The sequence below is a fragment of the Apteryx mantelli genome, chromosome 31 (assembly GCF_036417845.1).
Source record: "Apteryx mantelli isolate bAptMan1 chromosome 31, bAptMan1.hap1, whole genome shotgun sequence".
NCBI lineage: Eukaryota > Metazoa > Chordata > Aves > Apterygiformes > Apterygidae > Apteryx > Apteryx mantelli.
The window spans coordinates 1,313,600-1,328,117 of record NC_090008.1 but is presented as its reverse complement, the minus strand read 5'-3'; the positions used below and the strand labels follow the sequence as shown (position 1 = coordinate 1,328,117).

Sequence of the window (14,518 nt, the reverse complement as noted above, 5' to 3'; positions counted from 1 at the left end):
TAGTTTTAAAACTATCGAGAGTCCTATATATGTTGGCACAATTTGTTGATTAGCTATCACCAATTCCACCATCTCTCCACTTAGCTCCACCATGAATCAAGTATTTTCACTTTGATATGTAAAAAAAAAACCCATATAGATAATAAACTTACCTTAGGGAGGCAAAAACCCCTCACACAATTTACAAAATTCTATGTCAGATCACATACTGTTTTGAGACCCTCCGTATCATGTAAAACACTTTCATGCACAGAAATATTCTGTTTGGACAATTTTGGGGGACTGATTTTGTTCTGATAAAGTTGGAATGAGTCCAAAGATATGAAAATCCTTATTATAAAAGAAAAAGGTATCTCCATTTAAATTAAGATACAAGTTTCTTCAGCATTGCTAGGAGAGATGGAAAGAGATCAGGCATCGAAACATTCCACCAAGTATCAGGAACAGTTTCCTAACAGCAAGATGCATTAGCAGTAGAAAAAGTTTCCCTGAGGGAAGCAGTGAAAGTACAAAGTCTGAATTACTTTAAAACTCTGGAGCGTATGCCTAGTTGAGAAAAGACTTAAATACAATACGCCTACATTGTTCTCTAAGGAAAGGAAAATGATGTCTGGTTTAGTGCTAGTCAGCTCTGATCTCTATGATTAATCCTCTCTGCCTATTTTTGAGCTCTTAACTTTGGACAACACCGTCACATCTTTGAATCAAGATCACCAAAGAACGAGTGAACTTTCTTTCATACAAAAGAAAATCAGGAATATCCGAGAGCTTTTTCCTCCTGGGCTGGTCAGTCACAACTGCTAGCCCTCAGGGTCCAATCCTGCTGGGTGCTGTGCAATAGCATCAAAGGAAACAAGAGTGGGCGAGCATGCTCGTTATAAAACATGTTTTATTATACCAGTGCCTAGGGAGCAACCAAGATCGAGGTGCCACTGTACAGAGCACTGTACGGAGTGATCAACCATCTCAGCCTTGGAGAGCCTACAGTCCAAACAGACAAATTGGACAACAGTGAGTTCACTCCCTGTCCTGTCTAAGGGCACAATTTCTTTTGTTCGTCCAATTCTAGGAAGTATGCAAAGTTTCACTGCGAGTTAAAAAAACAAATCAGACAAGTTCCATTCCTCCCAAGGCCAAACCATTTTGCAAGACCCAGTGGTTTTGGTCCTTTTGGCAGCAACTAAGACAATACAGGCAATGGGTTAACTTGTAAGCGGAGATTTTTTTTTAATTAAACGGAACTATTATATATATATATACAAAACCCAGAAAATATTGCACCTTTAAAAAAAAGGACATTTTACATCTAATCATCTGTTTAACAAACCTTGCACTCCCTGCATTGTAGTATACACAGATTCACAGCAACTGTTTGACATTAACAGGCAACCAGTACTGTCTGACACCACAGAGATCCGCCAATCCATGTACATCCCAGAAAAAATACTGTTATGCTTTCCACCCTTGCCCTCATTTTGAGGATACATCCATCACATTGTCGTCTTGGTGGCATCCAGGACCAATCCTCTCAAGTTGCTCAGAAGTAAGGACAAATTACAAAGAAAGGCTTGGGGAACTTCTTAGGCAGTCACAATCTTGTTAGGACTTGGTCAGCATGGTTTTCTGGGAAAGTCTTTTATGTTTTGGGGCTCAGACCCCAGAACCCGAGCATGGAAGTTCTGGAGCAAACCATTTGCGTCCCTATCCAGAGAGAGGGGCGTTCCAGTGTAGTTTTATCTTTGACAATTATAATCCAAGAACCGAGGCTTCTCAAACCCAGGGAGAATCTTCAGTAAGCCACAGCCCCAGGGTCCCGAGGGATGCTAAAAAGTACATCCGCTTTGGCGTTGATAAAATATGTGGCCAGGAGAGAGAAGATCAGAATGGCAATGCCCACAACCAAAGTGATTATCTAGGAAGGGATGAGAAACACTTAGCATTTTTGTTACAAAGACAGACCTGCATCACCTCACAGAATTTGTATTGAACGGGAGTGTCTGTCACAAAGCTATGGACAGACAGCTCATTACTGAGGCAATACATATATTAAAAGATACAGTCTTAGGCAAAAGGAACAGGACTGCCAGACAGGATCAGATCAGCAGTGCACACAAACAGATGTTTAAGGGAAAAGGCAAGGAAGTTACATCACTCAGATAAAGAAAAACATGACCCAGTATCATGTTTCAAAAAAAAAAAAAACCCCACAAAAAGCCATCGGAGCGGTCGACGCAGTTAGCAAGGATTTTTAACACGCATTCCATGTTAACGGTGACACTGTGGCTATTTCCACTATTTGCATGAACTGTCACCTCCTCCAGCAAGGAACTGTGAATGCTTTCAACCAGCACAGCTGTGTGCAGAGCCAGCATCTCTCAATAGCCTTAGCGTAACTGAGATTATCTCCTACTCGGCACCTTCCCTGAGGCCTAAGTGCCATACCAGGCTAAGGCACACAGTCATTAGGTTCCTCACTGTCAACCCTTCTTGCATGGTAAAGCTACTATTTCCAGTTTCCCCTGGATAACTCAGAACAGTCTCCATACTGTGGCCAGAAGCACATGTGATGCTACAACTCATATAGTACGTTTTACATCAGCTCAACACTTCAGGGATGGCTGGGCTTGAACCGTGCATTTCTGAAAGGCACCAGCACCCGCTGGGCTATAACAGGATGAGACACACAGGCAGGGCATTGTCCTTGCCTGACATAGTGTTAAAAAGGCCCAGTGCCACACAAATAAATTGCTCATAGTGCAAATAACCATCTGAGAGATGCAACAACTGCCTGGGCTTGCATGGCCTTTGGGTGGCTTACTGCTGGAACACGTGATGACTACAGTGCTGTGCGCTCCGAAGTCCTTACCAACAGGGTATGACATCATTAACAACCAACCAGAGGGCATCAGGATAGGCACACAGTCCGAAAGTCACTGTAAACTTAACCCTTAGTCTGCTGCTACTTAAGCCATATCACAGCCAGCTAAGTGCTGCTTAGAATCTGAGATGGTGAATCGACAACAGCTTTCACTTGTAAAGATTTTTGCAAAGGTTACCTCCTCCTATGTTCCAAGAGGATTTAAATCGCAGCAAAGAAGATTTGGGTTGCAAAACACCTTAACAGTAAGCGTCACTGGTTTGACTTCCATTGCTGGGGGAAGGGGTTAAGATTCATGTCACTTGCATCTTCTATTCATAGAGCTCAGTCTGCTCACTGGACTCTGATTATTCTGCACTGTCTCGGCCTCGGCAGACTAGGTTATTAACCCACAAATAGCTGGATGTGGTAGGGTATCACCAACAACATTACTGGTTACCCCTTTCTCAACGGTCAAAGCCTGGCTGTTCTTAATTGGGGAGCTCATAGAGGACGATGGCACAGGATCTCGTAACAACCTCTGAATGGTTTCTTGAGCTGTCAGGAGATGTTATTCAGTGCCCTACGGATTTCGCCTAGCCACACTTTTTTTTCCTCTATTTTCTTTTTTAAATATGTACAAACTTACCTCTAGCTCCTTGCTGGCTACCAGAAATATTCGGGCACGGATCTCTTTCCACCGACTCTCTGTCCATGTAGAGTACTCAGTAGATCCCCATTCTCTGAGCTCAAAGGCAGGAGAGAGCGCTTTGCTTAGGTGGACAGTTGACCGAACACAGTAGGGGACTCGTGTTGTTGAATTAGGGTCCAGAGAACCCTGCACCCAGGCATACTCATACATCTGTGAAGAAAACAGGGCAGTAAGAGACAGCAAGGCATCAGCAAATAACTAGACTAGTTCCCCTGTTCTGGAACCTCACCGACATCTCTAGAGAGGGGGCTTTACTGACTGTTCTCACTGTAATGGGATCCTTTGGCCAACCCCTTCTCTGTCCTTGGGCATTAAGATGTCTCCTTGTTGAAGGAGCTTCCCCTGTTCTCCCATGCATGATCATGGGCAACAGAAAGTATTCCTAACCAGATTTCTTCAAAAGCGGAAAAACAGCAAATGGGACAACAGTTCTTTCCTTGTCTACCATCTGCTACCCTACTCCGAAGGTTACTTACTTCTTTCTCAGCGTGGGGTGTTTTTTCAGGGTTCAAGCACTCTTCCTTGGTGAGGTTGACAACAGTGCCTGTGAGGTTGGCCAGGACATACTGCACGAGGTAGGTGGTGTTCACAGGGCTGGAAACCGCAACATAGTGTTGCGGAACATCACCTGGAACAGTCAGAGAAATGGGATTGGCAGGGAGAAGGCCAGAAGCAGATGACATTTCTACAGAGCTTTAGAAAGTTGCCAGGTAACACATGGGGTCAAACCCAATCCCACATTCTTCCCTGTATCACACTTACCTAGAATTACTTTTATGTCTGGTTTAATGATGGACTGAAACCAGGAATTGTTCATTTTAATCAGAAACCCATACAGCATTCGAGAGACCTGGAAAGAGATGGAAATTGGTTTATACAAAGAGGAGAGAACACAGCATCTTAATGGCTCTCTCTCAAGATTATCTGGCTGAGAGATGCTTCCTTCTCTAGGGGCCAAGAGCACAGCAAAGGAACCACTAAATATTACAACTGTATACAATGCAGGGATGAGTTGTCAAAACCGTGTTTGATTCCAGCTCCACTGACTCCTTAGCTGATCCCTGTGGTATATATTGCCATTTCCCCTCAGCTTCCTCTTCTGCTTTGTGGAACGAGGATAAAAGAGCTCTGTTTTATAGGAGGCTTGTGGCTGTTAATGCCTGCCCTGAGATTGAGAGGGAAGGTACTAGAGAAGGGCAAAGTGTTCTTCATTTAGCTTTGGTGGGGAAAGGGAGAAAGGGGGAGGCAAAGCCCTCATGGAGACAGACAGGACAGCATGCTGTGTAAACACATATAAACAGAGACAGAAGGGAAGTACGTGAGGGCTCAACATCGATGCCAGGGACTCAATTCCATCTGCTCGTACCGTTTTTGGATCTGCCTGAATAGCAGAGGTGTTGTTGGCTCCCCCTGCAAGCTGGTAGAGAGCACGGGCGACCACTGTGGCAACTTCTGCCAGGGACTGCAAAGGAAGAGGGCTCTGTGTTAATCAAGATAGGCAGACCCAGCACAACAAGGAAGGAGAGCAAGCCAGAACCTACACATCTATCAAAGTGCTTACATCGTGCTAGCATCTGAGTGCCTATTGCCTTTGTCACTATACAAAGCGCTCCAGACTTCTCTCTGCCCTTTCTCAAGACAACCTCCCCTCTCCTCGTGATCCTGCTTGCTGTCTACCCCTACCCAAAGCCCCATCCATCCCAGCTACAACAGCTAAAGAAAATGCAAAGTAGGAACCTTGGCTGTGTTTGTGACATACTCCAAGGTCTCCTCAGGGCTAAGCCCCTCAGGGTACTCCATCCGGATGTTCTCTGGAGTGTCGTACATGCTCTGATAGTATCTGAAAAGAAGAAGGCAAACAGAGCTGAGAAGGGGCGGAAAAAAACCACGGGGCATGGAATTCAATTCAGAGCGTGCCTAAAGCAAACAGTGGGAGCAGTCTCCTGGGAGCAGAGATACAGCCCTGCCAAAGCACTACCCTGCCACACGCTCCTTAAACCATTTAATGAGGCTTTATAATTAACTTGGCCCTTCCACAGCTTCTCCCATCTGAGGATCTCCAAGCAATTTACAAGCTGTGATTAGCTTTCAGGTGGGCGACAGCCCAATCTATTAAATGGGTAGAGAAACTGAGGCAGAGACAGCCCATGCACAAGGCCTCGTGGGAAGACAGCTCTTGATGCAAGTCATGCTAGTGGACTTCACTGATGCCTTATCTTAAAGCTGGTGAGGAATTCCAAGTCAGCTTTATGAGAGGTTTACATCAAAGTATCTGCAGCAGACACAGCTGAACTGGAAAGCGGGCTGGAAGCCCACTGCCTGGTGTACGCACCTGACACTCCCAGCCCACCTGGGACTGATCCCCCAAGTCTAAAGATGGGTCACATACACGTGGGTTGTACTTTTCCTCTACCCCAGCATTTTCCTGCCCTTTCAAAGCAGTGCAGATCTAGAGCTGAAAAGGAAGCTACTTCCCCCCTTGACCACTACAGATATTCCCAGAAACAGCATAGAAGAATAGAAGATGAAAGGAAAGAGACAATTTGAAGAAAATGTGTGTGTGGGGGGGAAGAGCGCAGGGCTACAAGGGGATCTGTCCGTCTTCTGCCCCACATTCTCACTTTCAAAGTTGAGGAAGAGAGGATCCCCAAGGAACAAATTGTAGTAGGGTCAGGTGGGGTAAATGAAAGTGCCCTTTCCAATGCCTGGGGCTCCTTGCCACCACAAATAGAAAGATATATTGAAAAAGGAAAAAAAAAAAAAAAAGAAAAAAGCAGCTTCTGGAAGAACAGATGAGGCTTAGGCACGCTCTGTTGCCATTTGCTCACCTCTGGCTTCCAGCCAGCTGTGGGGAACATTTTCTGTACAAAACTGGATTTCTTTCGGTTGTCAGAATAATTATGTTGCGCCTGTTCAATTACATGGCACATGTTTGCTCCTCTGCTCCCCCTGGACTGCCGCTCTACATGTATGTTAGACAGCGCACCCCCGGCGGGGGCGTTGCGGGAGCTAGGGCTGCCCTCTGCCGGCTCCACCAACCTCGGCCACAGGCCAACGCGTGTCCTTCTGCCCCGGAGAAGTACCTGTTCTGGAAGGAAGTGCGGTGGTCAGTCAGTACCACTCCAGGGATGTGCCTGGCCCGAAGGAAGCGTTGGAAGGAAGACGGGGGAAGAGGCTGCGAAAATCCAACTTCCTGCAAAGTCACTTTTCCTCCTACACTGCTATTGCTCAGAATTTCTAGCAGGTTTTTAACCTGAAAAGGGGAGAAAACTACACTGTTCCACTGTACTTTTGGAGGTGGAATTTCTCTGGAAAGGTTAACACGCTGACCATTTGTAGCTTGCTAATATTGCACAGCCTTTTGGCTGGATGAAGGAGTACAGATTGCTCTCCATTACCTGCGTTTGAATAGATTCATTCCTCCGAGAGACAGGGTCCGTATGCATCCACAGAACACTGTCATTCCTTAGAGCCACCTGCAAGGAAAAGAAGCACCATGAAGCACATAGTAGGATATCACTTAGTCCTGGTAGAGCAGGGGAGCCCAGACCAGGGAGAAGTCAAACACAGTGAAAGGCTGGCTGGAAAAGCCACATTTAAATTATCACAGACAAACAGGGAATAAAGAAGGTCCCTAACTTATCCCACACCTGATTCAATTCCACAAATGAATGAATGTTGTCCAAGCGGAGAGGAAACTTGTCTTTTTCCATATCATACACCATTCGTGAACTGCCAATGTAATCAAAGGTCTCCTGCAATAGAAAAAAAAATAAAAATCGTATATGAATCACATAAGGGTAGCTGCCTAGCTCAACTATCAGTCATATTTGAGAGACTGAGGTAGAACAGAACCAGGAGTTCAATGGCCAACAACTGCATCAATTCTTTCGGAAAGTCCATACAGCCCAGCACACACCAAAAGACCAAAGCAAGTATTACACTGTGTCTGGCTTCAAAGAGAAATAAGGGTATTGTAGGCAGGGATGGAGCAAAGGACAAAAAATGAAGGTAAAGAGCAAAAATGCAGGGGACAGAGTGAATTCCACAAGCAACAAAGATACAGAGGCAAAGTCAGACTTGGTATCAGTGAGCGCTTATATCTAGCAGGGTACGGCAAGTGAGTAACAGTGGAGGAGCATTAATGCAGTCTCTATGCTGGAATATGCCACCTTCTTTGTTCTTGGATGAGGAAAGGGCAGAATACAAAGTTAGAGAAAAGGACAATCATCTATTCCAGGAATTAAAAATATGAACCTTTCCTGAAAGGAGGCGTGTTTGTTTTCCTGGAAAAAAAGGAAAGAAAGGTGACATGACAAGAACAAGTTTGTCAGGGGAGCTGCAAGAAGCTGAGCATCACTCGGGGAAGGATAGATGCCTCTAAGGAAGAAGATCCCTGCTACAGAGAAGGGCAATAAAGTCAGGCAGTCACTATATTTCCCCCTTGAATAATTTACAGCCAAGTCTTACCACTCCTCCTACATTCTGGGAGCACAACAGAGACTCCACTCCGCAGCACTGCGCGCCCGTCTCCCCCAGGGAAATTCTGACTAGGGATATATGTGCTAGGGAGGGTGAATGAAGGAAGTCACATGGCCACAGCATGGGGCTGCGGGAGCCAGTTTCACAAAGCTGCACAAAAGAAGCCATCAGCGTAGATGCCTTGAGGGGAACATCAGCTGTTGGCCATCAGTCCCTCCCTCATAAGCTTATTCTGCTTTAACACAGCTGCCAACTCCAGTGCTGGGCTCTCAGAAGTGAACTGCATTTCACTGCTGTCAACACACATAATTTTAATCTAGTCTTTTCTGGGCTTCATGTCAGAATGTAAAGTGTGGCTGCTGCATTCCACCCTGAATGGTGGTGAGGCAGAGAACAGACAGACAGAGATACTAGGGAGAGGAAGGAGCAAAAGGAAAGTTTGTGTCATTTGCCCAGAATGAACTGGGGGGCAGAAAACAGGTTGCCCAAGTGGAAGCTCGATCTGCTGTTGCTATCTCAGAGCAGTTGAGATCTCGTTCTCACTGAGTAAAGAGAGAACCACGGTGTGGGGATGCAAGCAATGACCTTGCAAAAAGAGTGGCAGGAAGTTCATTCGCAGGGAGCCAAGGACTGACGTACTGTCTCGGAATAAGCCAAATGGTGGAGTGATGCTGCTACTGCTCTTACCCCTTGGAAGAAGGTGAACATTATATTCCTTTGCAGCAAATGAACATCTGACACTTTATGAAGGGCTTCAGCAGCAGCCAAGTGGGTCACAAAAGAAGAGACGGCACTCTCTGCCCCTGGGGCAACGTTCCAGAAGAAGGAGTGGCTGTCAATCTGCAAACATAAGAAATATGCACATAGGCAGTGAGAATCTAGAACCTGGCAGAACTGAGTAACGGGCATACTTTATTGGGAAAGCACCAGTCAAATCCGCAACCTCTCTCCTATCTTACAACTCACCCCATGAGGGAAGAACCAAAGCATCCTGCTTAATGAAACTTAAAATACTGATTCCATTGCTGTGCCAGTCCTGAGGCCTCAGAGCTCTGCCAGCACACCTCAGTCCTGGCCAACATGCCTGCCAGATATGCTAATTCAGGTATCCTAGAATCAGCACTTCAGGGCTAGCCCCCAGTGAAAACTGAGATTACCACGTGTGCTGTAATCTTAATAATGTTCACCAAGTAAAATAGACTGCTAGACAGGGGAGTAAACTTTTTCCTCATCTTTGAAACCTTCTCACTGCTTGACCCACAAAAAAATCCCCATGTGATTCAGTCTCGCCCTTCTGTAAACACAGACGGATCAACCAGCTCTCCTCCTCTGCAAAGCATTTCAAGGACATAAACTATCTTAGAAAAGCGTAATCAGAAATGTTAACTGTTTCTACTTGTCTGGTTCCTTAAAGGTTTTGCATCACTGAAGAAATGCCCTAAGTCATGTAGCAAGACAAGCAGAATTAAAACCCAGATGTTCTTATGCCGAAATAACAGGCTCTACCATCTAAAAGGGTCCTACTTGCAGAACTAGTAAGTCAGATGTAAAGGAAGGTCTGAAACATAGGAAGAAATTAAAATATTTAGGAGGGTATATTCCAGTAAGGCCCTAAGTCCGCATCTTCCCAGAATCCTTTTAGCCCACCCTCCTCACAGCAACATTAAGAGGTACCTACTCGAGTAGCAACAATAATGACTTCTTTCTCAGGGTCGACTTTTCCAGAGGAATTGATAGGTTGCAAGGTGCTCCACACGTTGTAATCAAGAAGAGGATCACATACAACCTCTAGGAAGCAGAAACAACACAACTCAAGAGCTGAGACTACAGCAGTGACAACAAGCGAGAAACAATCTTTCTGGTCAGCTGTAGCTCACCAGTGGTTCTATCACAGCAGCAAGCTTCTGCTCAGCGTGGGTGAAGTCCTGGCCCCAGGAAAGTCACTGACATTCACCAGGACCAGGATTTCAACCCGTGTACATGCACTGCTAGAGAAGCACTAACATCAGAGCCATTCTTTATGATCCGTTTAGCAGATATTAAGTCCCTTCCACTGCCAGCATCTCTTCTACACATTAATTTTCCAAACCAATGACAAATATACCCCCAAATTCTTCACCACTTAAATAGTTTATTTTGAAAAGCAAGCAAACCTTCAGGGAAACTCTAGCATTTTCTTTCTTTCGAGCAACTGTATTCCACTGGGATTTTTACTATCAGCCTTATCCCACATCATGACAAGGAAGAGGAATCTGCTCACCGGGATTAAGGCTGAAGGTGCTTTGGATGGAGCTGCGCCTCATGCAGGTAACAGTGCTAGTGACAGCATGCATGTGGGAGAAGAGCTGCATAGCACACAGAGGGTACTCAGGGCCAGATCCGTCGTGAGGGACGTTATGGTCTTGATAGCACTGGGGAGAAATAGAAATTATTACAAAACTTAGCATTTCTGTAGCAGTGTTGTACACTGCAATACAGCCCCCTTTCTTAAACCACATAGCAGATCCCCTCTCCCGCTTTTTGGCAAAGTGCAGTACCTGCTTAATAACTTGAGTCTCATTGGCATCCTCAAGTAGAAAAATAGGGAAGTCAAAATCCTCGTATGAAAGCCCGCTTCCCACAGGATTCCACACAGTACTATTGCAGTGTGCAAACTGAGGGCCATAATCTTTGGAATAAACACCTGGAAACAGGAAGAAATGGGCAAATCAGAATCTGCGAGAGAATAACAGACTGCAGGAAAGGTAAGGCCTGCTGAGAAAATAGCAGCAAGGATAGATTTAGCACCATTACGGGCTAAGGAACCAGCTGACAAAAGCTCACAGAGCTGGAGCTGGTCACCGCATGCGGCAGAGTGGCAGAGATGGAGCACTGTGCCACACGGACAGAATAAGAAACATGCATGCTCGGAGCCATCACATGCCAGGAGGCTGGCACGAGCACTCAACAAGCATTTATCACCTGCTGGGAGAGTGGAGGAGGCATACAGAGAAACATTATACTTCAAAAGGAGGAACATACACACCAGCATTTTCTGAGCTCATCACGGGCTGGAAGTACCTCTAAGGCATCCGTAATGTGCCAATCATTTTAACACCTAGATACTGCATGCAAACAGCAGGAAGGCAGCGAGACAACAAATGCCAGCGCACCAAACTCATCTCAGGAGTTTATATAGCATCCTTCACAACAGAAACCTTTGTGCAAACTACACAAGGTTTAGCAGTCTCTCCCCTCAAAGCACAACACAGTAATTTTGCTGCTTGAAAATATTCTAAAGTTTAGGGAAGCATGAAAAAAACAGTGAAGTGAAAACCTAACTGAAACTGCAAGAGGAATACAGGGAAGCAAAATGGGATTTAAAGAAAGGTAACAATTAGCCCAGAGGAATTAATACCTACTCCACCCAACCTGCACAAACACAAGAGGCTTTAATGATCACGTGTGGACAAGTACAAGTTTCATATGTTAAAGAAAAAGAAGTTGCAGCAAATCTGGATCAGGTTTAACATTTTAATGACATAATGCCATTTTATCCAGGGCAGATTCAAAAGCTTATCTAACAGTCTTTCCCCAAACATCAGTTCCAGCTCTTGTTGAGGACTGATGAGATTTCAGCTCAGACCAACTACTTCTAAAGGACATACTGAGCCTATACCTTAAACATCGTTTTGACATTAAACTGCAGCTGCAATTTTGGCTGCCCTTTGCACTTCTTGCTTTGACTATATAACGTAAAACTGCTATTTCTCCTCCACCCAACAATGATAAAGACTTAACATTTCCTTACCAAAACCATCATTGGGGCACTTCAAACCAGGAGAGAATCCTTGGGGAGGGCTAGGTTTGGCAATGGTCACGGCAAGGCCTGAAACTCGTGAGGTTCCCTTCAGTTGCAGCATTACCCTCCTGGAATAGAGAGCATACGAGTGAAAATTCGAATTCACTATCCAAAAGCTACAATCCAATACATGCTATTGCTGCTGTATTACAGTCAAGCACCCCTTGATACTTTTGATCAAAATGTGTCCCTTTCTCCTTATCTTCTCAGAAATACATAAGACTATGCATATGTCAACAAGAAGGAAACAATCACTTCACCCACTTCTTTCCTCCTCTGCCCAGGAGGACATGAGACAGACATTAATCATGTCATTTAGTGAAATACTACAGTGCTACAGTGATGAACATGACTTTAAAATTTACAAAGAGAAGAACTCTTGGATTCAAACAACCAAACGATCCATTTAAGAAGTAAATGGATACAGGCACTAAGATACAGTAAAAATACAAATGCTCCAACTTTACTGTACATTGGTACAATCAGGCATTCGGGGCCGATTTACCATCTGTCATTTGAAAAACGACATTTTTCATCATCAGATTAGGGACCCTTATTGGTCCTCTGGGCTCCTGTCCCTTTGGGAAGATTAAAACTCGTGACGACTCTTTACCTGTTGAAAAGGTTCCCATCTAGCAATATCATATATGGCGGGTGTGGGCCATCCGCGAGCACCCAGCTCAGGTCTTCTTCCTTCTCAACCACGTGGATCACCCCTGTGTCCCCGTTGATGGAGGCTGCGGAAAGAGAGCGTGCCCTTCATGTTTCACTGGAACCTACTTCTTTCAAACCTCAGACAAGAAGGGCAGTATGTTGCAAAGAGGTTTAAGAAAAGAACAGCTCACAGGGATTAGAGAGCTGAAGAAAGGAATTTGGCGAAGTGGTACTTCTAGCTAAAATACACCAGAAATACCAGATACGCTTTTGTTTTTTAAAGTGAAAAAAGCGAAACATTATAATTTAAGAGGTAATAGCAATAAGCACCTATACTTTGAAAGCACCTTTTGTTTAAAGCTCAAAGCACTTACGGAATTTCAGCTACCTAAGCACTACTAGTTTCCTGTGACTGAAGAAAATAAGGAAGGATATAACAGGAAACTGAGGTCTAGAAATGGAAAGGCACAAAGAGGAGACAGGAACTGTCAAGGACCACAACCACAGAAGCAGTTTAGAGCTGCCCATTATGAAAGAGCAAAGATCACAAATTCAGAAGCTGAGAGTTCAAGCAGAGCTCAGCACGAGGCTCTGTCAATGCCCACAGTTAGTAACTGCTGTTGTTGTCAAGAACTGCCAGAGATTAGGAAGGCAGGACTGCGGACAGGTGTCTTGCATTAACACTAGACTCACACCAAATGATGGAAGTCGGAGAACCTTTTACCCCAGGTCATCTATCAGACCAAGAGCAGCTGTGCTGCCCTGCAGTACTAGCTGACAATCCCACTGCAGGGAGGGGCTCGCTCAGGAACCTCCAAATTCAGTCACAAACTAGCAAAACACTGACTCAGATAAAGCCCTTTCTATATATCACTGCCTTCAGCAAGGAACACTGATTGAATTGGGTTCCCTTATCTCTCTCTCTCCATTCTTACCAGCCAAGCAATCCTCGCTTCCCCAATCCTAATTCAACAAAAACCTTATCAAGTTAACAAGCACTGCACAAGCTGCACAACCAAGCCCTCTGCTCCATACAGATCTCAACTTCCCATTTCCCCTTCACTCCCTGCTCCCTTTCTCCAGTCCCTTGTCACCCCTAACTCACTCCGCAGCACTCACAGCTTTACCTTGCACCCCTAAATACTGGCTGGGCAAGGGACAGCCTATGCTGAGGCTTGGTTTTGTCCTATGTGTGCACTGACTGACTGCTACACACAAGCACAGATTGCTGAGTTCAGAGTGCTGCTCTCTGCCAGGCGCTGATTGTCAGAGAGTAGGAACACAGCCTCTCTGAAGCCTCTACCCTTCGATTTAGCAGAAACTGGTCAGCAGATTCAGCCTTACTGAAGCAGGAGTGGAAGAGAGGGCAAATAGCACTGAGAACACGAGCAATGCTGATCGAGGCAGGACAAACAGGACAACACTATTACACCACATCACTCGGGGCCTGGCCACCCCAAGGGGCTGCTCCAGGGGGCCCCACAGCAGTACTCACACTGGCAGCCGATCTGGTGGGTGGCATTCAGGAGGCGAACGCACGGCGCCGTTTTGTTCAGGGGGATGTAGATCTTCCTCTCCACAGAGTTCCCCTGGCAGGAGCCTGGGAACCAGACACAGGCCTGCTTCAGAAGGGGCCAGACGAGGGGTCCCGAAGGGAGCCCTCCCAACTCGGAGGGAAAAAGATAAGCCCCCACTCCCTTAGTCTCAGAGGGAGACAGGCGACCCCCCCAGACACCTCAGAGAGGGGCTTTCCTCCCCCCCCAGTTCGGGGGCCCCCCGCCCCGCCCCGCCCGGGTCCTCGTCCAGCCAGCCTCACCCGCCCCCAGCACGGCGAACAGCAGCGCCCGGAGCAGCCCCCGCCAGGCCGGGAGCGGGGCCCAGCGGCTCCCCGCAGCGGCCTCCACCCGCCGGCTACCCCCGGCGCTCCCCACCGCCGCCATCTTCTCAGCCCTTCCGCTTCCTCCGCCGCGGC

At 46.1% G+C, this 14,518-nt stretch overlaps 1 protein-coding gene across 1 annotated transcript; it reads right to left on the bottom strand.

Annotated features, from left to right (window-relative positions):
• Positions 1–871: 871 nt before the first annotated feature.
• NCSTN (nicastrin) lies at positions 872–14,486 on the bottom strand. Its single transcript, XM_067313136.1, has 17 exons — positions 14,363–14,486; positions 14,042–14,146; positions 12,506–12,629; positions 11,842–11,960; positions 10,589–10,734; positions 10,312–10,462; positions 9,730–9,839; positions 8,739–8,891; positions 7,220–7,324; positions 6,968–7,045; positions 6,653–6,822; positions 5,307–5,409; positions 4,936–5,031; positions 4,332–4,419; positions 4,046–4,197; positions 3,507–3,719; positions 872–1,912 (listed from the first exon to the last, which is right to left on the bottom strand). The coding sequence occupies exons 1-17, from the start codon at positions 14,484–14,486 to the stop codon at positions 1,790–1,792; spliced, it is 2,160 nt and encodes a 719-aa protein (XP_067169237.1). The 3' UTR covers positions 872–1,789.
• Positions 14,487–14,518: the final 32 nt, after the last annotated feature.

What these genes read in the sequence shown, in the direction of transcription:
- NCSTN (XM_067313136.1), bottom strand. Translation starts at nt 14,486, where the DNA reads ATGGCGGCGGTGGGGAGCGCCGGGGGTAGCCGGCGGGTGGAGGCCGCT. An exon ending in GTTCGCCGTGCTGGGGGCGG is followed by an intron (nt 14,147 to 14,362) that starts GTGAGGCTGGCT and finishes TCTGGTTCCCAG; the next exon opens with GCTCCTGCCAGGGGAACTCT. An exon ending in ATGTCACAAACACAGCCAAG is followed by an intron (nt 5,032 to 5,306) that starts GTTCCTACTTTG and finishes CTTCCTTTGCAG; the next exon opens with TCCCTGGCAGAAGTTGCCAC.